At 41.3% G+C, this 26,730-nt stretch overlaps 1 protein-coding gene across 1 annotated transcript; it reads left to right on the top strand.

Moving 5' to 3' along the window:
- The first annotated feature begins 1,376 nt into the window (after positions 1-1,376).
- Positions 1,377-11,997, top strand: Dap (cyclin-dependent kinase inhibitor dacapo). Its single transcript, XM_077412700.1, has 2 exons — positions 1,377-3,655; positions 8,909-11,997. The coding sequence occupies exons 1-2, from the start codon at positions 2,905-2,907 to the stop codon at positions 9,004-9,006; spliced, it is 849 nt and encodes a 282-aa protein (XP_077268826.1). The 5' UTR covers positions 1,377-2,904; the 3' UTR covers positions 9,007-11,997.
- Positions 11,998-26,730: the final 14,733 nt, after the last annotated feature.

Below are 26,730 nucleotides of genomic sequence, written 5' to 3'. Positions count from 1 at the left end.
GAATTAAAACTTTCAAATTTCCTCCTATAAATCGATTCCCGCGACTCCGACTAGGTACTCTAGAGGAAAATCGTTCAATATTATCGCTATCAAGAGTTTTAAACTCTAAAATGATCAAGCTACCATTTTGAACCGTTGTTGACGTCAACCAATCTAAAATATGAACTATTAAATCAATCGAGATTGATTTCGGCAGCGAATGCTAATAATCGAATCACCAACATTTAACATTATGTAAATATGATGGCGTATCAATATTAATAATACATTTTGTCGAAAAAATTGCAGCGAGAACTTTTCTTATATACTTCCTGCTGCGTCGAATCAGAGGGATTTAACAAAATTATGATAACGCCGTCTTATTTCTTTACAGTATAGTTCAATGTAACAGTCCTTCGGACTGCGCGTGGCGAGTCTATCACGCTGTATTAAACGTCGGCGATAATCCGAGTGGTATGCAAATAAATTCACCGTGCGTAACGCGTCGCGTCGTGCAAACGCACGAGAATCTACCGAATATATACGCACGCGATAAGATTGCGTCGCGTTGTTTTGGAGACTGGACCTATTTATTTTTCGTTTCCCCACCGGGTTACCGCGTTCCCCGTTGGAAGGGGGACGCGCCGCTGCTATCCTCGAGCGGCGCGAGCACGAGTGCGTGAAAGACAATTAAAACGACGAATTAAGGGCACAATTAAATTAATTTGACACGTCCGACGACATTTTCGATCCCGATCGTTGTACGTGGCCTTATTAATTACATCACGGCAGCGAGAATGAAAGGCGCAAGAGAGAGTATATATATCTCTCTCTCTCACGTGACGATATCTCTCTATTGTAAAATAATCGAGAAATTGAAGTCAGTGATAATTCTATGACAAAATAAAAAACAATTTTTTTTCCTAAAGAAAAATCGTCGCGAGAGAGCTTAGATAGTTTTTCATTAGTGTTCTCGTAATGTCGTTCCCTCGAGTAATCCCACTCTTAAATCCTCAAATTTCGTCCCCCCAAAGTCAGTCTGAAAGCTGGAATATTGGAGCAGGAGCAGAGATCGCGATTGGTATTCCGCTTGTGGCCGTTCTCACCCATGCCACGGTAGGGGCCGATAACTGTACAATCCTTCCGCACGCGGTTCGCGTTCGCACGGGACGAGTCCGACCGTACGCGCAGTCAGGTCGAGGGGACTATACGTTTGCGAATGGCGGTTATTTCGTTTCTCCGCGCTCGCCGCGTGATTGGCCTCACAGTGGCGGCGGCGGCGGCGAAGAAGAGGGGGGGGGAGAGCCGCCGAGCCGAGCCGCGGCGGAGAATGCCGAGCCGAGCTCGCGGGAGGCTCGCGGCTCGGTCCGCTCGGTTGCTCGCAATGAGAGAAGCACGCTTCAGTCGCTAGAGAGCGCTTTCCGTGTTAGCTACGTGTCTTTGCGCAGCTCCGCGAGCCGCGGATCACGCACGGTTATAATCGTCGTGTACGACGTCACGTAACTGCGCAATCGTGCCTCGCACCTCGCACGTCCTTCCAGTTCCCGGTGGGCCACGCGCGTGCCTTGACAGTCGCGTTTGTTTGGCGGGAAACGACGAGGCGTGCTCTTATTATCCGTGCTTATTTACGCGCGGTGTCAGAGGCGAGCTCGGTTGGACTCCCCCACCGCGGATCGGCATATTGCTGCGGGCCGTGTGCAATAACGTTTTTCTATGGAATTTCCTCGCGCCAAGACTACGGACTTCGTTATCGCGTTTCAGCTGTGAGTGGCAGTGTGTCTCGTGCGGGAGTGCGAGACGCGGAGACCGAGAGAGAAAGAGGAAGAAGGAAAGGGGGAGAGAGAGAGAGAGAGATAGACAGATCGGCTCGCGTCACGGACGATCGCCACGATAGACGACGAAATTCGCGCGGGATACGTCGTAACACGCTCTCTCGCCGTCGCTCGGATACTCACGCGCAAGTGCGGCCGCGCGACGTTGCCAGATCGTCGACCGGAGGCTACGCCGAAGGAGAATCGTCTCGCGTGTTGCGCGACTTGATGCGAGGAGAGTGAACCGCGGGATACGAGATAGTGTGCGGGGTATTTTGGAGCTCCTCCACGGTGGCCTCGACTGTTCGGGACAGCCCGGTGCGGTGCAGCGGAATCGCCTCTCGCGCGCGCGAGGCGGAGTTTGTTTTCGCCGCCGCCGCCGCCGCCGCGCTATCTTTGTCCGGCACATAGTAACCGTGTGCGTGTCCCCGCCACCCTTCCCCGTGTTGCCAAGCGCGGCTGCTGTTTGCCGTGCACGCGTCGCCCTATGATCCACGCTTCCCCGGGCGGGGACCGTGCCGAGGATCATCGTCGTCGTTGCCTATCGCGACGAGCGTCGCCGTCGGGGGACGTCGCGCGACCATCACGCCGGCGAGGACGCGGATCTGAGGGAGAAGAGAAGCGGCGCCTTTTGGTCAACGCTCGGCGGCGGCGGCGGCGACGGCGGCGGCGGCAGCAGCAGCGCGGCCATTATTCGAAATTCGGTGGGTCGCGCCACGAATCGCGGCGTTGCCACGTTCCCAGTCCGCGGTGCGTAGCCGCGATTATTTCAACGTCCCACGACGACACGGCCGTGGCGGCGGCAGCGGGGACGCGATTCCTGGAAGGAGTCATCATCGTTCCCGCGTCACGGCCAATGCTAGAAGAAGCGATCTCGTATCTCGCGTAGCGCGCGTCACAACTCTCTCGATAGTGCAGCGAGGGAAGGGAGGGGAGTGACGGAGAGCGAGAAAGAGAGAGAAAGCAAGGACGGAAGAAAAATAGAAAGAGAGAGAGAGAGAGACAGCGGGTGCTTGTTCCTTATCTGTTTTCGGTGCTGTTCGTTTACTGGAAACGGCGCGCAAACGTTTGCCGTTGTGCTGCGGAACGCGGCGGCGATAGAGCGCGACGAAATATGAGCGCGCGAGTGCTGAACCCGGCGATGATGACGGAAATAAGCAGGAACCTAGGCGGCGGCGGCGGCGGCGGCGGCGGCAGCGGTAGCGGCGGCGGAGGCGGACGAGCGGCGCCGAGCAGGGCCGCGCTCGCCCGCGTGCGACGCGATCTCTTCGGGCCGGTGGACCACGCGGCGGCTCGGGCGCTCGCCGAGCGCGAATTGCGGGCCCAATCGTTGCTCGATGCCGATCGATGGGGCTTCAACTTTCAGCTGGGTGTCCCGCGATCGAACTCGCGTTACGAGTGGGAGCCGCTGACGGAGCGCGACGTCGTGCCCGAGCCCTACGCCCTGCGCGGCATGCCGTATCTGAGGAAACACGCGCCCGGCACCCCGCGCAAGCTGCGCTTCGACGAGACGGCGTCGACCACCGTTGCCTCCTCCTCCTCCTCCTCGACGTCCCCGTCGTCACCGTCCACGGCGGCGACGGCAGCGGCGACGACGACGACGACGACGACGACGACGTCGTTGACAGCGATGATGGCCACGATGACCGCGATGACGAGCACGAGGATCGCCGAGCAAATGGAGACCGTCGTCGCCACGCCGACGGCCGAGAGGACGCCGCCGCAGGAGCCGCGAGTGCCCGAGATCGGCGAAGCCACGACGCCCAATCGACACCTGGACGCGGAGCCTAAGAGGAAGAGATGCGCGATGGAGCCGACCACCCCCGTCCTGCCCCATGCCGCGAGGAAACAGTCCACGATCACCGGTGAGTCTCTCTCTCTCTCTCTCTTCCTCGCGTATTCGTCTTGCGCCGCTGAATAAGTCGAGATAGCGCGCAGTGAACTCGCTGTTTTCGATATTTCCTCATTTTTTCGGCGATAACGCGTGTTTTCATTCAACTTCCGACAATTTTAACGGATACGGACGCCACTTGGCGCCTCGATTTCGATGTTGTGAAACGCTTTGAGGAAAAAAAAAAGATCTGGATACCGCGCGAAATTTAGCTGATAAAAACTGTTAACGGCGCCCGAGGCGTACGTTCGCCTCTGGGCAATATGGGATCTCCGTCCGATTATATAAATGCACTCGGGCGCGATGTTTGTTTGCGGTCCGCTCGCGTACGAAATTAACGCTCTATCGTTATCAACGCGACGATGTATTCGCTCGATCGGCGGCTGCAGATTATTCCGATGAAATCACGCGTGTCGCGGTGTGTCACGGCGATGCAACGCTACGCGCGCGCGCGCGCGCGCAGCATATTTCGCCTCCGGTCGCCTAGCGTATCTTTGGTTTTCACGCCTCTAATCTGCTCGTAACTCACATCGCGCATATCTTCTGAAGCCAGAAGCTTCGGGCGTGATAAAGTTTGTTTACACCTGTATATTGTATTATGCACGTTGGACGCGCCAAACGATCGAGAGGAAAATATATATCGCATTGTTTTCACGTCGGTTCTCGCTTCTCGTCAAATATCACACAAATATTATCAGCTTGCTTTCATCGATCGATTTGCTCGACGGTCTTGTCAGAATCTTGTTAAGAGGGAATTGGTTCCATCGCTAATTTTGGAACATTGATCATCTGCTCTAAAAATAACTCTAGATGGGACTTTGGATTTTTAATTTTGAAACATTGTTAACGGTAACCATAGAATAAGGACGCGTGCAAAAGTTATCCTACAGTCGGCTACAAAGCAGACTTTTATGGAAAGATAATACAATTCGTTGCTCGCGCGCTCGCTTCCGCGGTACGGAGTTGTAATATTTATAATTTTATACGTCGCATATATTGTACGATTGTACGAATCGCAGAATAATTTTATATACCGAAAGATAGCCGACATTTAACTAAAGTTTATCGCGGTTAATTTTCTCGATGTATTTATGTAGGAAGCGGCGTTGCGTTGCCTAGGTCAATCCAATTCGTTCGCTGGAAGGTCGTCACAATTCGCGCATAATTATTACGTCAGCACCTGATAATGACGAGAATTGCGTTTGCATTTCGTTGCTCGTGTATTTCGAAATATTATCAGCGTTACTTACTGTTGGTCGCTTTTGCATATGGATGGACAAAACGTCGAGAGTGTAGATTTGAACCGGCACACTTGGGTGACAAAAATTAATAGCGGTTCTTGTCGAAGAACACTTTTACCTCGCGATATTCCATATTATTCGTATCTTTGTGTAACGTTTGTATAATGGTAACGTATCTTTGCATAACAATGAGCAAAACGACGGGAAGTTTCATTTGAACTAGTTTTCACATTTAATTTTTTTCCCTAGTCTCTGATATTTATACGTAGGCAACATTACGTTTCAACGTTTTGTATGTATAGAGCGCACACGATCATTTTTTTGCTTTACGTGTCAACAAAACCTAATTCTGCCGACGAAACGCGACATATTATCGGAACTATATTATCGCGTGCCGCGATAACGTTGACAAGAGGCTTTGATAATATATAAAAACGTTAAAAACTTTTTTTTTTTTATTCACGGATAAGCGAAATCGTTCGTCCGTCTACACCGCGAGCGATGACACGATCAAAATAATAGTGCATTAGATGTTTACGTCAATTGGCGGAAATCCCATTTTGAGATAATATAACAAATTTGTAAAACGGACGCGATAAGTTCGTGCGATGTGCGTAACGGTGTTCGAATTGTTTTTATTAAAAATTGTAAAATAAATTCGATAAACTTGACCTCATGTTGCTTTCGAAACAAATAAGGTAAATACCGGGTCACTTAAGACCTATGTCTGGACATCTTTATTATTTTAGTTTTTAAATAAGTACGCCGCGAATATATTAAAATCAAAGATAAAAATATAATACGAGAAAAATATTTTTATCTCGTTGATTCTTTAAATTTTAATTCGCGTTTTAACTTATTTAAGGACTACAATGATAAAAATGTCCAAACATAGGTACGTGTCGAGGCATTGGTACATTTACCACGTACCATTATTCGTCGAGAGAAGCGCGACGAGGATGCACTTGCAATAAACATTTGCAAGGAAGTTACTCGAGACGGAAGAAACGTTATCGGTAATCATATAATTGCATACACGATCCACCACGTGTTATCACCGCTCTCGCGCACCAAATTATTATCGTTTTGCCGACGCTTTATATATTCACACGCAAGCGATGTGTATCGTTAAACGATTTGCAGTGTTAATTTTGAGCTTAATCGCCGTTCTTTGGAAATTTGTTTGATAACGATTAATCGATTGAGCCAAGATGAGAGGAGATTGAGTCAATACATAATTGAGCGATACAACGATTAAGACGATAAGCATCGATCCGCTTTATGAAGAAGAAAGGAAGAACTTGTTAACTAATTAAATTGTTTATTTTCAACTTGCTTGTCGCGCGCAAAAACTGCAATATTCGAAATTTTTTCAATTAAACGTTACCTAAATTTCAATAACGATAAATCATGATAACTCAAAATAGATAACTCATAACTATTTACGAGTCAAACAAAATGTATGGCGCGACCAGAGAAGAAACCTATCAACATTAAATTAGCATAAATCAATGTGAATAGCGTTAAGTGATAAATCTTTATAATCACAAAAATTGAACTCGAATGTAAAAAAAAAATAGTAAAGTCAAAAGTAGTGAAAAAACGTTCCTATTCGGAATTACAATGGAAATTATACGATTTCGAATATTTCGAAGAAACTTTAATTTCCGTGCACATCGCGTGTGTTTGCAACACAGCCATCTTATCGAAGTTGTAAAACCTCACGGTTCTACCTTTTTTTCTTTTTTTCTTTCATTTATTTTTCGGCCATGCACACCACCCACGCGACGCAACTATTTCTGGACGTGACTTGGCATGTGTCGCGCACGCGTGTACACGCGTGTAAACACATTTCACACGTTGCGCCAGCACGCGACGCCTTTGTTTATATTTTCACTGAAACGCGATAAAGTGAAACTGCGCCACTTATAGTTGCAAATCGACGGAGAAACGTTCATCCGCGCTTACCGTCACGTTCGTGACGCATCGATACTTCATTTCATCTCGTTTACCTTTTCGAGTAAAAGACCAAGTGCTAATTCAAATTATCTTCAAACAAAACCCGATATTAATCCGAGGTCAGTATTCATTAAGTAATCGGTTCCTGCGCCGTGAAAACTTCGTTATTTAAACGGCCGTTTTTCTTGGTTCGTCTTTCGCTATCTGGAAAGGAAGTGCGCGACTTCCGGGGAATCGTGTACGCGCACACGTGTTAGATTGGATGGGAATGGATTGGGTTTCCTATCTGCGCCACTTAATTCATTCGAGGAAGTAACGAGTTCGTAACGTATTTTGCTTTACGCGGGGATACCCAGCTATGGGGGCGCCGAACGATATTCCTAACGTACTTTATTAATGAGCCGCGCGGTCAGCTGTTGAAATCCATATGGGGTTGCTGGCCCCGAGTGCACCCCCATGTCTTTCCCCTCTCACTCTCCCCCATTTCGGGGGCCCTTTGTATCTCCCGCGTGACGCGTGTACGTCGAGTGTTTGCACGCGTGGCGGGGGGGGGCATCAGCTGTGCACGCAATCGCGTGCCCCTGTCTACGAACCCCAGGGGCGGCAGACGGATCGTTGGCGAAAAGGATCGGCATTTAAAATCAGGATTAGCGCCCGCATATCTCGTCGTAGATATAATTTAAAGCATCGTGCAGAGAAATTATTGTAGAACCCCCCTATCGATTCGGTTTCTTATTTGGTAACTTTCGAATCCTGAAGAATCCGCGGTAACGCTATTTAAGTTCGTTTGCTGATTGGAAAAGATATATAGGTTTCTGAATTTCGGGACAGAGGTCTGTAAACTCTGTATCATTCGTAATATATAGCATAAATATAACAATAAATAAATGTGCATCAAAATATTTTAAACAATAATTTAAAAATAATTTTAATTTAAATAATAAGGATAATGATAGAGGAACGTGAAACGTAGATGGCCGTGCAATTTTCATAATTTTTGTCACGTGGCTCGGCAGACGACCCAACAATGGTACGGGGGAGGGAGCTAGAGAATTGGACAGATGCACATATTTTTCATCGCGTGGAAACTTCGCCAAATGGTATTCTAAAGGGGTGCCTTTGTATAACCTATATGGGGTATCACGCCTGCGTATCGATTTGTGAGTCACGATCAGCGAGCTTCTTTCCGACAGTTATTTTTGTTCAAAACTTGTGACTTCCATAAATTTTTATGTATAATCATAGGAAATAAAATTTTATATTTTAAAGATTTAAATATCCATTTATATACCTTTCGAGCACTCGATCATTTCTTAAACGTTTTTAATCGCCAGATGTCACGAGTCTAATTCGATACGCGGTAACGAAAATATTTGTCTGAGAATTGCAACTGAGTTTGAGCGTGCAATAAAAACAATATAAAAACCTGACCTTACGCTCTTATCTTCTGATATAATTAGCGGGTACGGTGCGATATTAATATTCCGAAGGTTATCAGAGAGGAAAGATTTTGCATGCACGGTCGGGAGTAAGCTGGATTGTGCATAAGGTCAGGCGTGGCATTGCATATGCGATCATAAGAAATCAAAGCCAAATGATAAGCTGCGAATTATTTACGCTGTCCGCCAGATGCGTTCCGAGACAACTCACTCCAGATGCAATGTATATTGATAAATATTATATGATAAATATAGTGATAAATAGAAGTAAATATTTTAGAGAGGAACTATATATAATAAATGATATAATAAATACAATATAATAAATAATAAAACAACCATGTATAATAAATAATATTAATACTTTTATGAGATCATAATAATTACGAAATTACTGTAAAATTTATAGGATGTCTTATATGCGACTAAGATGTTTCGGAGAGTTGACCAGAGACTCTCTTATATTAGAAAATTAAACGTTACTCACAAATAAGTTCCTCTTTAGATTGTACTCAGCTATATACTTCTTTGACGAGCTTTTGTCGCCTCGATTGTGTAAAGACATGCTTTTTTCATTGTCTGTTCCAGATTACATGAAGAGTCGTAAGCGCGGCCTAAATGGCACAAAGAGCATGATAGAGCCACCGGAGAAGATCGCTCGCAACGCGGGTCAGATACGCAGCTAAAAGCCTTCAGCTTTCTCATTCGAACTTCGTCTTCTTCCACCTCGTTCGTATACAACGCGAGACAGTACTGGAAGTGGGAAACTGCAACCGGCGTGTGGAATAACGGGGAAAGAAGAAGGCAGGGACTCGGACAGGAGGCGCGAGGTCCGCGTTGGCTGTGCCATTCAATATAGTTTTATCCGTCATGAGCACAGGCGAAACAGACGGAAATGGATGAATAAAAAGAAGAGAAAAAAAGAAAAAAGTCTATTAGAAACGGGAAAGTAACGCCGTTCTCCATCACGTGTATCTTCGTCTGTAATACCGCGTATAGCTTTGTAACCGCGAGGATTATGAGAATAGTAGCAACAATCAAGAAAGGGCAATGAGACGTATAAGATAGAGAAACGAAAAGAAAACGGAAGACGCTTGGTGGGGAAGAAGAGAGAGAGAGAAAGAGAATATGACTCTCGTCGCTATTTTTTTATAATACGTGTCACATTTTTTTTCTGTATTAGAATATAGAGTAAGTAATACTAAGGAAAATATAAAAATTAGATTGTAGATAAAGTAATATGATTTGTGTCCAAATTAATTAATGTAATATATTCTTTGTTTGTTTCTGAAACGTTCGTAGAAAAATGTTTAAACAATGTCGTTACACAAACACGTTATATGAGAGAAATAGAATGTGTGTGGGTGTGTGAGAGAGTGTATGTGTGTGTGTGTGCGTGTGCGTGTGAGTGTGTGTGTGAGTGTGAGAGTGAGAAAGAGAGGGAAGGAGGGAGAGAGAGAGAAGCTAAGAAATACATGCAAGTTTATATAGACTATTCTCATAGGAATTAGTTGATTAGATACTAAGATATAGAACAGAGTATATCGTGTGTATTCATTGGATCTAATTGAAGGGGATGCTTGAGCTGGTCCATAGAATTTCGGTACTTGCGATTGCTGCGTTCTAACCCGGTGATGAAATTCTATCGCTGTGAAGATATTAAAATTCTATTTGAAAATAGTCCTCTGACAGATATCGCGCCAGTTTCGACGCCGGGTCTTTGAAACGTGCGCGATATTTCAAAGCGATTTCGAATTTCCAAATTAAAAAGTTTTAGGAGCCTTTATTTGGAATTCTCAAATCGAATGTTTTTCAGTTTTTGCGAAAATCTGAAGAAGAAAAGTGCAAAAGAGCGGTTGCGATTCCGTGGCCAGAATGCGACCAGCTTTAAGGAAGAAAAGATATATGATTTAGCTGTGTGTAGTTCGTTACCCAAGTTTAAGCATTGATCTCCTGTACGATTTTAAGAAAGTACAGCCGATGCCAAATCACTCCGTGATTTTTTCTTCTCTACCTATTAAATACAGAAAAAAAAAGAAGATCCGTCATCTCCTTTCTCCCTTTTCCCTTTTCCCCTTTGTGTCCCCATATCGCATTTATTTCCGGCAGATAATGCGAGAGACACGTAATCGTAATCGTCACAGTTTTTACGGAAAAACATAAGTTTGATATTTCCTCTTTCATACAATTCTCATTTCTTTTACGTTGCGAATTAAAATAGCGAACTTTTTTTTTACATTTTAACATGACTTTCGATTAAATTGGATTCTTCGGTTTCGCCGCAATATTCTCTTGAAAATTTATTTAGACACTGCTTTAACTATTCTATAATTTTCCGCGTTTCAATTAATTCAGACAAATGTAACAGCTTACATAAAAATCTATGACTTTGAACTACGATTGATTAAACGTAAAGCTAGTAGAAAGCTTTTTAGAGATTTAACCTAATCTAATCTTATATAAAAAGAAAACATACTCGATGATTCTGGTATAATATCTTCGTCAAGAATGTTGAATTAATCACAATAGCATTAACCTTTTGTCAGTCACATAATATATCTATTATCTCAAGAGAAAATGAATTTCTTTCATGATGATATACATATATAAATTAAAAAGAAAACAAGTTGTGTGCGCCAGAGAGAGAAACCAAACTTCTAGCTTATCTAACAAGAGGTTAATAGCTTGCAAATTTTTATTTTCGTAATTGATAATTACGAAGAGAAGCATCATTTCCTTTAGGACAGGCATCATTGAGACCAAGAATATATATATATATATATATATATATATATATATATATATATAAAGCATTTCACAGTGTAGAAGGATTTCAGTGCAAATAGCGAAGCGAGCGTTTATTTCGTTCGTCGACAACGAATTTATGAAGCATAAAATATTAGTGTACTATCTAATTGTATATTAATTGAGTTTTATAATGGTGTAGCTGTTTATCATACGCGACATTTTGTTTGTTAACGCCCCTTTAACGCGATCTTTGTCAAATATCCTATCGTATCTTGCTCTTCTTGATACTTTTTCCTGTTCGCCATTTCCTTTTTGAGATTATAACCCAAAAATACGACTGGTGGTTACAAGCTATTTTTTTTCAAAACCCGCCCGTAAAATCGAGCATGTGGGAGAGAAGCGTCGAAAAAAAAATGCAAACGATAAATCAAGATTAAACGTGCGCATTGATAACAATGTTCGTTTTCTTCCGCGCGGAACAGAAAATTCAGAGTTTCACCAAATTCACGAAATAGCAGTTGGATCAGTTGAAAAATAACTATCATTGATTATTATGTTTGCGGCAGATGCGGCACCTCGCGATTTCGGCATTAGTGCAGCAAGTCATTGAAAGAAAATCAAGTGCATTTAATCTGGCGATGTTACTGTGGCATACATCTTTCTGAAGAAAGCAGGATCGTGATACGTTTCAAGTTCTAGTAAATAGATTATTTACTATCTTTAGTGACATATTGCGAAATTAAATAAAAATAGTGCTTTATACTCTACGGTGTCACCGCTGGATTAAAAAAAAAAACAAAAACAAAAAAAACAGGACTTAGGAATCTTGGAATCTCGTAAGATCTGAGAGAGTCGGGACGCGTGGTGCCTGTCGTGAAGAAAACTAAAAAAATAGCAAAGAGAGAAAAATCTAATGTTTATGTAACCCTGTGATGTATTAGTATGATCTCAGTAAACATAACTTAGCGTGTACTTCTTATCTATAATAATTAGATTATGTATGTATATGCGATAGAAATTGTGACAGACATTTGAAAATTGTCATGTCGTAGAGTATAAAAATATATAGAAATCACGAATTAGATCGACGATTCCCGATATTTGTGTACGTGTGATATATGCATGAGAGTGTGTGTACGTGCGTGCTGCAGAATGAAGGATGAAAGAGAAAGATAAAACAGAGAGAGGCCACCTAGTGAATCATGCCTCACTTTCAGTCGACACTTCGCGATATAAAATTATATATGTGTAACGACAATATTATATTATGTATAATTATATATAAAAAAAAACTGTAACTATAAGAGAGTCTAAAAAACTAACTAACTAACATAAGTGAATTGTGACCCCAATTGTTTATTAAAAAAAAAAAAAAGATCTATCTATATGAGAACCTTTTATCATTTTCTCTTCCTATCCTTATCATATCCTTACTCGGATATCTTTCGAAAATTAATATCACTTTTTATAGCGTTTCGTGCAAAACGTGATCTTTTTCGAGCACACAATTTAAAAATATTCTTAACTCGAATGTCAAGTTTCATTACATAAGTTATTGTATTGTATATATATAATTTTTTATTACGAATTATCGCGTGTAGCTGAATATGTAAACCGTTTTCGATACATATTCTTTTCACATCTTTTCTTTATCATGCATGGTATTTTAAAAGCAAAAGGCAAAAAGAATAACGCTTTTCGAATTTTGCAACAGAAAAATCTGGATAATAAAATGCATTCCTTCTTAATTTGATCGCAACGCGGTACAAAAAGCTTACAGAATCCAACGATTAAGGAAAATCCTGGCAGGTGCAACTGTACGCAAGTGGAGGTATCTACAAGATCTTGGTCCCGGCAATTCGAGACAGGTGCTCGCGAGACTTTGCTGGTAAGTGATTTCGTTTCACCTTCACATCCCTTTAGTCGCTGCCCAGAAGCCAATTTTGCGGTTGTAACGGTCGAATTCGTCTGACAAGAAGCACGCAGAGAATCTGATGGCCAATAAAGCCAATAATACAACATCGAATCATATCAACCGTGAAAAATTATGTGTGCATTAACACGATATTCCGTAGAAACGCGATAATAATAATGCACACAACAAGCGGATGTGTTAAGGACATTTCCGTTATAAAGTACATTACTCCGGCTTGAATTTTAAAAGCTTACTGCTAATCTGATGCTAATCTCTATTTAAGCAAGTTATATTTTATTAAAGATACAGCATCTTCGAAGTTAATGCACATCTCAGAATTTTCCATTTACTTTTTATAACGTATTTAAGACAGAGTATATTTATAATCAAACTATATAATAAGAACTATCGCTTGCATCAATTATCGATTTATATTGCAGTTGCGTCGCGAATACAATTAGCGGAATAGGTCCAAAAGAGATATCGTTACGAGCACGTTCATCGACAACAGAAACGGCATTATAAATATTATAAAGTGTAAGCTAGGTTGCACCTCACATCGCCGAATTTGCAAGTAAATTAACGCAAACTAACGGCAAGTCGTTGATGCAAAAAAATCCCGGCACATTGCGCATATATATTAACGATATATTCACGGTTCCAGTTTGCGCGATCCTAATTGGATGATCCATTTGCATATCAATCGGCGAGTTTTGCAATCTTTCTGAAATTTATTATATCGTCCGATCGAAATTTTTTCCGATTTTGGCAACAGCGCGACGTTATATTATGCAATACCATATTATACAATATAACAGATTGGCGATAATATTGCAATAACAATTGGTTAACTTCTACAAGGAACCAACGCTAGTTTCAACTAATTTAAATTAAAGATATTTATATATTTACATATGTTTATAGTTCATATGTAATGGTAAATCTCTCTGAAATGGACTTGGAAAATCGCAAAGGTAACTTTTGTCCAAAAGGATTAATTCTGTATTTTCAATGTCATCCGCGTCAGACTTTAAACGCGAATCAAGAAGATAAAGTACAAGGCTTAATTTTTGTTAATTGTCGAAATCGTGGGCGAGGATAGCACGCGGGCCGCGCGACGTCTATCTCCGCAGTTTCTTTTTCTTTTTTTTCGTGTCCCGTGTCCTCGTTGCGGCACGTAGAAACACGCGCGTTCACTGTAGCTATGCTTCTATGCAATCTCTGTTGCTAGGCGCACCTCAGACTCAGCCCACCGGCAATATTTTTAGACGATACGCTCACATGTCGCCACCGATTCTTGCATGAATGAATCAGATACGGGTCCTATGAACCTGCTTTCTCTCAATGAAAGTATAGTTGTGCTCGATATTGCCGTCAAAAATGTTTATTAATATATTCATATTTTTCGAATTTCGTATAAATGATTTCCGAAATGAACATCTTTGATGAAAATATTATTTTCAATTTGATTTTTAGTATTTATCGATCGAGATTTATAAAAATGCGGTAATATAAAATTATTTGCTAATATATGCTGATAATGTACAAAAAATATCTATATAATCTATATAGATTTCGTATTTTATATTAAATCAATTTATATAGATATACGAAAACACGAATTAGCGAGTGCCTAATTTTTGTCGGAAATGGCAGTTCCGTTACCAAATCTTATTGCGGGAATCGATGCGTAAAGTTCGGTTCGGTGATGGACACTCGCAAAAATGCGCACGGAAATTGCAGCGTGCACTCGGCTGCATCTCCCGTAATGGGAAATTAATGGGTGGTTAGTCGGAGCGATCCTTTTTACTTGTCGCTACGGTGATGATTCGTCATTATTATATCCAGCGACCTATGCGTATTCACGAATCAAGATTTAGAGTAAAAGTATAGAGTGAAAAAATATGGAATGTGTTAAATTATACACGCACGCATACACGCACAGATTAAGAGGCGCCCGTTTGTGGACCGCACCGAAGTAGACCGCCTCCTTGGTAAACGCAATATGCACGACGAGACTTCCGGTTTATTGTACGGCATATGCAGCGCAGAAGATCAAAAAGGATTACAGCTCGATAAACTCGAGCAATATGGAAATAATCGTTCTAAAATTGTCCAACGATTCTAAGGTGATTATCGTGTCATCGCGACAAATCTCTAAGTGCAATCTCTGATGCAATTGTCGACTGTTGCTAAGGTCTAGAGAGTCCTCGAAAGAACCTTGACTGATAATTTGGATCTTCCTGTGATTTGCAACCGTTTAAACTAGCAATTTTGTAGCGTTTTGTGAAAGAGAAGCAGGATGACACGTATATTTTAGATAACGAATTGATATTTAATGAATCTGAAGAAAGAATGCGATATTTTATTTTAAACACGACATCGTGATTAAAGTGGATTTTACAAATTATGAACGTTCCTTTTCTGGATGTCTTATTCTCTCGCGGTGACGCACATTTCTGTTTTATTTTTATTCAAGTCTTTATTACTTAATTCAGACAATTCAGTATAGTTTCTTTCGAAAATAAAATTGTTTTGGCAACATCCGCGCTTACAGTGGTGACTGGAAGAACTAAATATGTCGGTAAAACTGGCAGCTCTTGATTCTTGTGGTAATCTTGGATAATTTGAATCTTGTGTCGATTAAAAATTACATTGCGTGAGTAGTTAATAACGTCTAACTGTTGAACGTAACGAAATCTGAGAATTAATTCTCAGTAACGATAATTTATTTTTTACAAATTATGGATTTTTATCGCCGCAACTGGCGTTGCGTTGCAACGATAAGTCGACCGACGGAGTTTCTAGATTAGTTTGGCACGTAATCATTCGCTGTTCTTTTGGAGAACTAGTACATTCACAGAGAGGACTCTCATCCGAATAAAAAAAAAGAACAAACAGTAAAACAATTATATTTAACGTCGCAAAACGTTACGCACTTTTACGACGGAAAATCGTTTGCTAAAAAAGCAAATTAGAATGCATTATTATACTATTATCATCCCACGAAGTCGCAATTATCGAAGCTCGGTAGAGAGAGAGAGTGAGTCTTGTAAACCGGAAGTTGTCGCGCTATGCGCAGATACGGTTTGGCCTCGTTTGGCACCGATAGTTCGCTTTCTGATAGATGAGTACAACTGCGAGCGTAATATAAAATAGCAAAATTAAGTCCCAAAACAAATAAAAATATTTTGCAGAGAAACACGCCAGCTTGTCCAAAAAGATACTGTTTTTTCGAGATAATAAATGTCTCTTCTTTCACTTATGAATATCAATGAAACGAATACATTTACGCGACTGTGAGGTAAACGTCAGGTTTTGAACGATTAATTCAGTAAACGAGTCTCCTCCAACGCGCGGAACTTTGACCCAGTCCCAAGCTCAGCGAACTTCCATATGCGAAATCACCGTCATCAGATCATCAAATCGCCGTCTCGTTCGGCGATACCGATCCTGATTTCGGTATCCAGGAGTCGCGCCCAGCCAATCTGGGCCTATTCCCAATCTTGCCCGATTCGGGCAGGAAACGAGAGATTCAAGAGGTGGGAGACAAGGCGGGGACGGAGTCTCGTGCGCCGTTATTCGAAGTTGTTTTCGGTATTATATTTTCGGACGGCGACTCCTCAAAGGAAAGAAAGATAGAGATAAGGAGATAGAGAGACGAAGAAAGAGATACGGAGAGTCTTTATCATATCCTCTCACACAGGCTCTTACAAATTGCGGGTACGGGTGCAACGTACCTGTTGTTTACTACATAGCGGGTTCAAAGCCCGGTCAGTGCAACGGTCCTCCACCTTCCCTGCCTGCCTGCCCGTATATACATCGTCCCTCCGTGCGACCCGTCCGCGTCATGCATCTCTACAGGAGATGCATCCCATCCCCTACTGTCGGCCTCTTCAAGGTAAAGGCAGAAGAGCGGTAGTTACCTGCAGTTCGAGCTTTCTCTTTCTCTCTCCCTCTCTTTTCTCTCTTTCTTTCTCTCTCTCGTTCTCTTCTCGTGGAGAAGAGACGATGCGCAAGACGAGGAGCTGGACTGGGGACCGAAACACGCATACACACGACCGCGCGGTACCGCGTTGCATCGCGGTGCATCGTGCGACGCGCACCCATGACTCGGCAGAAATCGCTTCAAACGAGCCTCGTCCGCTGAGCGAGAGCGGTAGTTCCAATCCGCGCGATAAACGCTTTTTGCGCTTTCGTCGAACACCAGCGGGAAGAAGGGGTTCAACGTACTCGATAGACAAGCGAGGGGGGAAATACCTTTCCTCGCCGAGAGAACGATCTATCCCTTCGCGAGAGGACAGGGAGATGAGACGCGGGGTATACTCGACCTGCTCGAGCGAATGATCGCGTCGGACACCGCGATAGGCGCAGGAGGACGCTGGAAAGGCTGGGACGCGGATGAAACATCCGCGCCGCGCGTCCCTTTCTTCTCTGGGATATTCCTATAAAGTTAGCTTACAAGAAGAAACGCATAGTACGCTCTGTCAAGCTCCGCGTAGGACATATATCGATCAAGCCTACTTAGAACTTGATCCGTTCACTCGTTATCGAGATCTCAACATCTCGAGTACTCGCAACCCCTCGCGTCGCGTAAAAGAGTCACGGTCGGTCTCGCTCCGCGTATACTTGGCGCGAGACACTACCGTGTCTCTTGATATACGTTGAAGAACCATGAACAAAAATTTGAAAATTTGAAATTTTTTAATTTTAAACAGTAAATTTATATATACGCTAACGCGCGCTTATATGATGCTCTCTAGTGCATTAATCGTATGCATGGTAAACACACATTGATTAAATATTTCATAAAGAATAAGAATTCAATGGCTTTAACTTTCGCTAATTCGTCTATCCAAGACACTGCCAGACTGTAAGGCGTATAAAATCTCTATCAAATACTCTATAGAATATCCTATATATAATTTGACTAATTTAATGAATATGTCGATTCGGTACGTATTTTATTTCTTCGTCGGCTTCAAATAGCGAAAGATGTGAAGAGAAGAAACTTGACGAAACAAAGAGCGTAAGGAAGAGGAGCAAGGTTCATAGTGCGGTAAACCAAGAAGGAGAGACCAACTCTAATCCGGACAAGCTCTCCGTACTACGACGTAGTACTCCAGTGGGACCAGGGTTCAAAGCCCGGTCAACACCATGCTCACGCGTCCCTCTCCCACTGCTCTCTCTCTCTCTCTCTCTCTCTCTCTCTCTCTCTCTCTCTCTCTCTCTCTCTCTCTCTCTTTCTCTCTCTCATGCTCTTTCTCCGCACGCTCCCTCTCCTTTCTTCTTTTCTCTTTCTTCACCAACCTTCCTCCTTTCCTTTTCTATCTCTCGTTGCACCTCGGCCATTTCACGACCATACACGCGTACACTAACACACGCGTACACCATGATCGCGCGCAGAGCATCACTGCGATCCTCTGTGCGCTTTCCAGCCATCTTGCTTCCTCTCCTTCTCTTCCCTCTCTCGCAACAACGTCGTGTTGGCCGGGGTGATTCATCATCGGTCGGAGATAAGCGGCCAATAAAAGGAACCGTAGAGACCATGCAGCACCGGAGGATAACAACATGCTCTGCGCGATCCACGAGGGAAGATACCGGGTAACGAAAATGAAAAACTGCGGATTGATATATCTCTGCGAGTTCTCTGTTGCTGACTAAATCGCACGATTGATATTATCATATCCGATACGTTTATGACGTAAGATATAAAATAGATATTATTGGAGAAATATATCTACCTTCGTTTATAACTAATATAAATTATAACTTAATTTTTCAATTATTAGTAAAATATAGTTACTCCGTGAACAATATTAATAATCAAGTGGACTTATAAATTTTACAAGACAAATACATTCTTTGACAAATGTGGCTTTCACGCGAGAAGGATAGTTCGTGGACTTCTGTCCGGCTACATGCGATCTCGGCGGAAGACCGGTTGCATGGGCATGCTCATTAAAACATCGCTGACCGTCGTTCTGAAATTATTTACCAACCCGGCATTATTTTGTCAACGCAATATATAGCTTTAATACTTCCATCTCCATACCATACTTCCGTCTCTCGCGATAAATATGAAGTACCATGCGACTGCCTAACGATATATGCAGTAAATAAATTTATGGCCAGCGAAATGGACGAATGCAATTTGATCTTCCAGGAACCGCGGTGCATGCATGCCTCGGTAGAAACACTCGAAGAGTTTCATTTAAGAAAAATGCTGAACAAAAACCGCGTTCATACAGAGATTTCTGTGAAAACGATGCAAATCAGGAGAAAAGGCCAAATCATAAAAATGCAAAAATAAAACTTACAAAAGTAAGAAAAAAAGATACGGAATCCTATAAAGATTGTTCTATAAAGAATAATCCCAAACGCTTATTCCTCGTTTGTTGCTCGAGCAGAAATATCTCGCGTAGTTTTTTATTGTTTCCTGCATTTTGTTCCTCTTGAAGACAGAAAATTGTATTTTCTTCTAGCCCTGAATTATATCATCCTTTCGTGAACTTTGAATGAAATTATATAATGAAAAGATAAGTCGTTAATGTTTTGTTGTAGAAATAAGTTTATGTAATAAAATGTTAAGTAGGACTGACTGAGTTGACGTGCACGAATAACGTAAAAATGCTCACATGCTTCCGTAATTGGTAAGCCACGATAAAATTTTCACTGACGCAGAGGCTTCTTTTTTAAGGCTTAAGCCCAAACGGCTCTTTCTGACAACCGCGAGAGTAATCGAGTAATGGTTGTCATTAGCGACTTACGTTTGATGTAGCACGTTTATCACACAGATCTCTCGAAAATTGCACCGTTTATACGTTTGCCGCCGTATTATTGCTTCCGATGCTAAGCCGCTGATGCAGCATCTCGGCGAAAAGTCGTGCGTGAGTCGCGCGGATGGTTCTGCGCTTAAGGACGCCTTCTCAGAATCAGTCATGCGCTATTAATTAGCAAACGTCGCACGATTAATTCTCTTGTTATCATTACAAGATCATTATTTGCTATCCAATCGGAATGATGTTTGCTGTATAAGTAGGTGTAAAATCACAACGTCAATGCGAGAGCCTTTGCGGTCCGTTTAGCTTTTCATTGTACTGATCGTGAGATATAGTTGAAAATTAGTTGAGTTAAGGCTCCTGATGGATGGTCACCGCGGCCATATTGGATTCTTACTATCGATGCGAGGAAAACACCCAATTTTGTTGTGCATGCCATTTTCAAATAAAAAGATTCGACATTTCAATAAAACATCACTATAGATCGTTTCAGAACACTTCCGAAATTGGCCGAAAACTACCCTTTTCCCTCGACAATAAACAAACAGCCATAAAACGTAGCCTAAACATACGGGAAAAACAGCCGTTTAACGACTATCGAAAGGAGGTGAAAACGTTCCTTCCGCATGCAAATCTTACTTATCGGTCAATTTTACGACTTTCACGAATACGTTAAACGTTAGAGCACAAGCACAGAGCGAATAATAAAGAAATAGCATGCACAACAAAATAGGTTGTCAACATGTCACAAAAGACAGAATTCTCCATTGGAGAGAGTTCTGATTTCTGCCGCAGCGGTACGTCGCCACCGTCAACGCAGAGTTCTCGGCTGACTATCCAGGAGCCTTAATCCGCGTTAGTATGTGGAATGAATATCATATGTCATAGAGTGAACCTGTAATCTCTGAACATAAGTCGCATATAAATTTATCGAATAAAATTTTTGTGTATAATATATTACGACCTTCCTGTTTTTCTTCCCTATTCTGATCTATTCCTTTAGCATGATCGTTTAAATCGTCGAAGTGTAAGAGCTTGAATTCCGTGTGTAAAAAGAATTATCTAAGCGAGAACCGTTGCAGGCGAGTTTCTGTGAGTTTCTGCACGCGCAGGGAACGTATGCGAAAATCTTAAGTGTGTGCATCACGTACTACGCTGGCGGCCTTGAGCGTAAGCGATCTGTTTACGAAAGGGCCGTCGACCCCGTGTTGTTCCCCGCGATCATAATGGCGTTTGTCGAAAAGGGCGGAGGACCTTGTCCTCAGGGAGGAGTTGTTCGCAAGGATCCCAACAATTTACGCGATGTTTAATGACTTTCGTCATTACGAGATTTGCGGTTTCTACGATAAAAACATTTTCGCCCGCGGGGTGCTCGCAAATACAATAATCGCGCAGTAAATTTTTTCTTTCCTCCGTGATTCTCCGCGTAATGAATAATTAAAACTAATTACAGATTCTCAAATACAAATTATTTTTCTTGCGTTTTGTTAACTTCTCGTCGATAAAAAGTAAAAAAAAGTAAAGTACGTATTTTTATTTATTATGAACATTTTGTAAGACGATTACTGGTCTTCGTTATGCTCATATAAGCATCGTGATAAGACCTAATCTACCGCGTATACATACAGGCTCGTTATCAAGCTTCCACTTAACGACTCAACACGTGGCAATCTCGAGCCGTCCCGCCAAAACTTTTGGGAAATTTATTCCAGAGAAACCAATTAATTCCGTATAATTATTTACCAAACCTATGGAATTTCCGAAAATTTTCTATCTATGATATCTGAGACTTATTGGCAAATGCACATTGTGTCAAGCATGATGGCCTTCTCATTTATTTAAACAGTTCTTTTCTATAAATATCTCATTTTTTAAATCAAGGTCTTTCGCATCACAAGCTTTCCATTATGCATTCATGAATGCTTCGCATGCAAGCAAATAGAAACTGATTGATATAGATAAAATGGTAAATAACTTGTTTGATAAAATGTGGAGTTTTATCTTCTAACAGCGACTCTAGATAGAATATTTTCTCGTTAAAATAAATATTAAATCTTATTGAATTACATATATCAAGTATAATAATCTAAAATCTAAACAGTTAAAGTTAGCATAACGTATTACGACCTATAGTGTAAATAATATTCAAGCCGAAAAATAAAGAGACGGGTAGCAACAGCGCAGGTGAGAAGGAAATTCTTACGGTCGAGAAAAGTCGTGGGAAAAAAGCGGAATCTTCGGCTTTTCTTTTACGCCTTTACGGACGGTTTTATTAACGTAGAATCCCAGGATGCGTCTGCTTGCGGCGCGCACACTGGATTGTAGTTTCTTCTTGCGAGAGTTGCGCGAGGTTAGGAGATTGCATTCCTCGAAAAGTAATTTCGGTCCAAGGTTCTGCTAAGGTTTCCTTCCCTCTCGATTTGCTTCGCTAGTCGTCGGATCGTATCTGCGATGCCACTTACTCCGATACGAAATTGAAGCCATGAATTGCAAAAAGACGATTGCGGATTCGATTTTTAACGCGGCACGAGTGATCGGCATCATTTCGCTGACCTCATTTAAAGAATTCTTCTTTAGCAACAAAAAAAAAAGACGCGATCATGATTCTAAAGCAAGATTTATTTCTGTCACAACAATGTTGCCGAGTGGAATTCCTTGGGAATCTTTAATTATAATACATATAATAATAAGGGAACGTAGTCTGGAAGATTTACACCGACGGCGCGTTTACGTGGGGGACTCTACTCGTCCTTTTCTATTTTCTACCGGGGAACAATTTTCTTGTCATATAGGAGTGGACGGTTGGATTTTAAAAATACTGGCTTAGTCGGAGCTCTTGAGGCGATACTTTTCTCGGTTATAAGAATTTCCACGGATCATCCCGCATAGGTCGTAAACCGAATTAACCTCCGCCGGGAAAAATGTTGACCATGGAGTTTCAACGTTACACAGTTACGCAATTTTACATGTTGGAAATATAAGGGATATATCATGTGGCTTGTATCTGTACGCCGAGGCAACTTTTAATTCAAAATTAATCATGCTGTGAATCAATTCGAAATATACAACGTTTGCTCTCATTGTCAGTTTGAATAGTTGAATATTTCTTTCATATTTAGGTAAATCTATTAAAAATTATATAATTAAATTATATATATATATATAATTCAAAATATTATATAAATAATTAATAAGATAAGAATATAAGGAATTAGATCATAAAATATGCGAGCGATAGCCTCTTGTAATTAAAAAAAAAATAACATTTTGAATCAGTAAGTCATTCTAAGCGGTCGTATTTGCTCTGTAGGAAGGTTATGGGTTACGCGGACAAAACTTTCCATCTCACTGCGTGACAGAGATAGCCACTTTGTGGCACGGTCTGCATTACGAAGGGAACGATTTTTGTCCGGTGCAACCCTACGAACGGTCGTTGACCGGGAAATGACCTGCATCATTCCGAGCTCGGCTCTTAGTACCTGCTCATGTGGCACAATGTTGCTGGAGTCGATCGAGTGACGTGAGGAAATTCGAGGCGGCCGTTAAGACGAGAAACAAAGACATACTTTGTTTGAAAAACGATACATTCCTACTTTTTTAAAACTGTCCGATCAGATTTCAAATGTGATTGACGAAAGAGATATTCAATATCATTTACTCTAATCTTCAATAATAATTATTTAATTATTTCATATAAAATTATTTTTACTTGCTTTTCCCTTTCTGTTTTGCATAATCATCATATACTCATTTTACTGAATAGTCCCCTAACAATAATATTATACTGATAATAACAAAAAGAGCGTTGTTGATTTCTAAACGCACGGCGGTTCAAATAGCAATGATTATTTCATCTATCGATCCATTATAATAGATCTATTATATTTCGTATTTATTTCTGAAGGCAGATTATTATCTGTTGGATATATATGAATTTAAAAAAAGAATGTAAAGAAAAGTAGCGAAGTATATCGCATTGCCTCGAGCAAGAATTCGTGATGGCTGGATGGAGGAGGAGTAATGTTGTCGTTGAAATTGCTGCCGCCGAGATGTGAAAACATGGCTTTAAACAACGCAGTTGTAACTCGTGAGAAAAGTGGACTACTTACGAGACGCCGGAATTAGAACAGGAAACCACGGAAAGGACTTTAAAGACAACTATGTGTGGGTGTGACCTCGGGCGTAACTATCTGGGAAACAGATTACGCAAACAACTATGTGGGGAAAAGATACCCTGTATAATGCGAGTTTTCCGCTCGCATTCTTGTCGAAAATCGAGGTTTCTGCTGTAAAACTATAAGTCTGATCATTATATCTTTTCATTTTGATAACTTGATATTCTGAGAAATATAAAGCCGATTTGCAATAAACTTTTCAAGATCTTCAAAGAGATTTAATTAAATTATGAAATTCAATTGAAGTATGAATTATTGAATGATCAAAAAATTCCATTTAAATTAATTCTTATAATATTTTAATTTATATAGCTTTTTTATTGAATTTTATTAGGATAACGCACGCATAAAATGTTTCATATTTAAGAGATATACATATATCGTAATGGAAGATTCATTCCATAAAAATTTCCCGGTTTAAGCGATTATAATTATCGTCTACGTCCTGATTGTAAATTACGAGCTCCGTGTCGGGTATACGTGCCTACATGTAATCAAGGATTAACCGCATCGAAACTATAGTAGATTCATTATGGAAGATCGCAGTACGTATGCGGTCGAGACACCTGGCCCTCGTAACGAATCGTTTGTTTATCACCCGTATATGATTTATGTGCCGCAGAAATTAAGCGAAATATCCATTGCACCGTTTGCGTTTTAACAGAATTGAAAAATCTATCATGTGAGCTGTGGGAATGTATATGTGCATGTGAATGCGCGCGCGCGCGCGCAATATTTATACGACGAATATTTATAGTCGCCAGAGCAATCAAGGTATTTAATTATTATTACTACTTTTAACTTTTAAATGACGCAAAAATCTGCAGAAACCATCCGCGAAATAAAAATTTCTTGGCCCTTCTAACGATTACACTTATTGACACGTAAAAGAAAAACTTTTTTTCGATAATATCGCCGGATAATTCATCGCGACAATTTGCACCTGTGATACGTACATCGGAGTCTGTCACGATGCGCATTAAAAGCCGATGTGCGCCACGAACATCATGCCCTGGGCAAGCTCCTTCGGCCGGCTCGCTCATACCGGCAAACACGATAATCACGAAGTTTATTGAGAAGCCCTTCCCGAGATTAACGAGCAGTCGCGTCAAAGTGGCGAACACCAAGATCGCGTGATCGAGCCCGTTGTATTTCTTCCCGAAAATGCAACGCGCGCTGCTATCGTTATTCTAAATTTGCATGGAGCGCCGCATTGTCTCCTTCGTGTAAATTTGTCGAACGTGCACGAAAAACAACACTTTCCCGGAAGGGAGGACCGAGGTCCCCCCCATATTTTATGAATATTGCATCGGCGAGTTTCATACTGCGCACCATTAATCTACCGTCACCGCACGTTGTCAGCATAGCATCATTATTGATGAACCCCTCCGCGAATTTATCTTGATTACCTCGATTATACGTAAAAGGCTATTCGTTACATTGTATTAAGCCGTCCATCAGAAAATCACGATCGATCGTGTTGCGTTTAAAAATATATCCGTAAAATTATGTATTCCCGAAATCACGCACAATTCACCTCGCGTTACAGTATGTACCTACGATATGATGCATCAAGAAGTGGTATAAAAAAAAGCACGTTGCACCAGTGACCAGATTATCTGCGTGTAATGATAATTCGCGACTGGTTTATGCCGCGTGCGGTTACGGTAATAACACGGAGGTAAATTACGCCGATATTCCCCCTAGACCTGATGCTATATAACGATCGACACAAGTGGCATCGACGATGTATCGGGACCCACAGCAAGCTTTAATCACGTGTGCACTGTGCACGCATCTTTGCGACCGTGCGCACGGATGCGGAACGATAATCCCACGGGATTCGATCTCTTTCCACTCTCGGCACGAAGCACCGAGACTACGGGGATCTGTAAGGTAAACGGCCCAGTTATAGGCACCTTTATAGCAGCGGCCCTGATTTTCTATTATTTACGAACGCGATATATTGTTAAACCCCAAACAAACTATTTTAACACGTGCATTAAAGCTTTCTGAGTAAGATTCACCTATATTTTTAGTTAAATCATTCAGTTCTAATAAATAAATAATTATTTTTATAATGCTCGTTACTGCCGGCGTTTTTGGCACTATCGAAGTGCTCTGCCGCACTTTATGGCACCAACGGGCCCAATTTTCGGCACTTCGAGACGTCACAGTTACTTAAATTGTCCTGCGTATAATTTTAGCTGTAATAATCAATGTTTAATTACTAATTAGCTCTCTTGTAGGTATTATATTTTGCCAACCTCTATGCAAAAACTACATATAATATAAGATATATGAGATAAATTAGCTACCTTCGAAGAGTCCAAAGTCTCCATCACTTTTTTCTCTATCTGTGCTTACTCTGTTACAACAGATTTTTTATATATTACATTAAAATACAAAAAATAAGACAGGTGAAAATAAAACACAGAAAACAAACTTTATCTGTAGCGTAAAAAAAGTGTCAAAATGTGTTGAATAATTAATAAATTTCAAACAAATTTCATAAAAATTCATTAGAATTATTTTTTTCATAAAAAATGTTTTTTATCATAAATTTTCGAGTTACAAGTATCAATAAATTTACCTCAATTTCTAGAATAATAAAGCAAAATTGATGATGCAACATATTACAAACTCTGTGCCAAAAAGTGAAACATAACCTTCATTACGTGACGCACTTCTTGGCATCGGGAATTTAAGGGAAAAACTAACATACAGATAAACTATTACTTATCTAATCGATAATGTGATTCGTGCTGAACATGTTCATATAACCATTAT

The sequence above is a fragment of the Temnothorax americanus genome, unplaced genomic scaffold (assembly GCF_048541705.1).
Source record: "Temnothorax americanus isolate GAGA-0224 unplaced genomic scaffold, ASM4854170v1 Scaffold31, whole genome shotgun sequence".
Classification (NCBI taxonomy): Eukaryota; Metazoa; Arthropoda; class Insecta; order Hymenoptera; family Formicidae; genus Temnothorax; species Temnothorax americanus.
The sequence above is the reverse complement of the archived record's forward strand: the minus strand, read 5'-3'. Positions and strand labels throughout refer to the sequence as shown.

Excerpts from the sequence above, each read along its gene's own strand:
- Dap (XM_077412700.1), top strand. The coding sequence starts at position 2,905 with ATGAGCGCGCGAGTGCTGAACCCGGCGATGATGACGGAAATAAGCAGG. Across the intron at positions 3,656-8,908 it reads GAAACAGTCCACGATCACCG|ATTACATGAAGAGTCGTAAG; the intron begins GTGAGTCTCTCT and ends TGTCTGTTCCAG.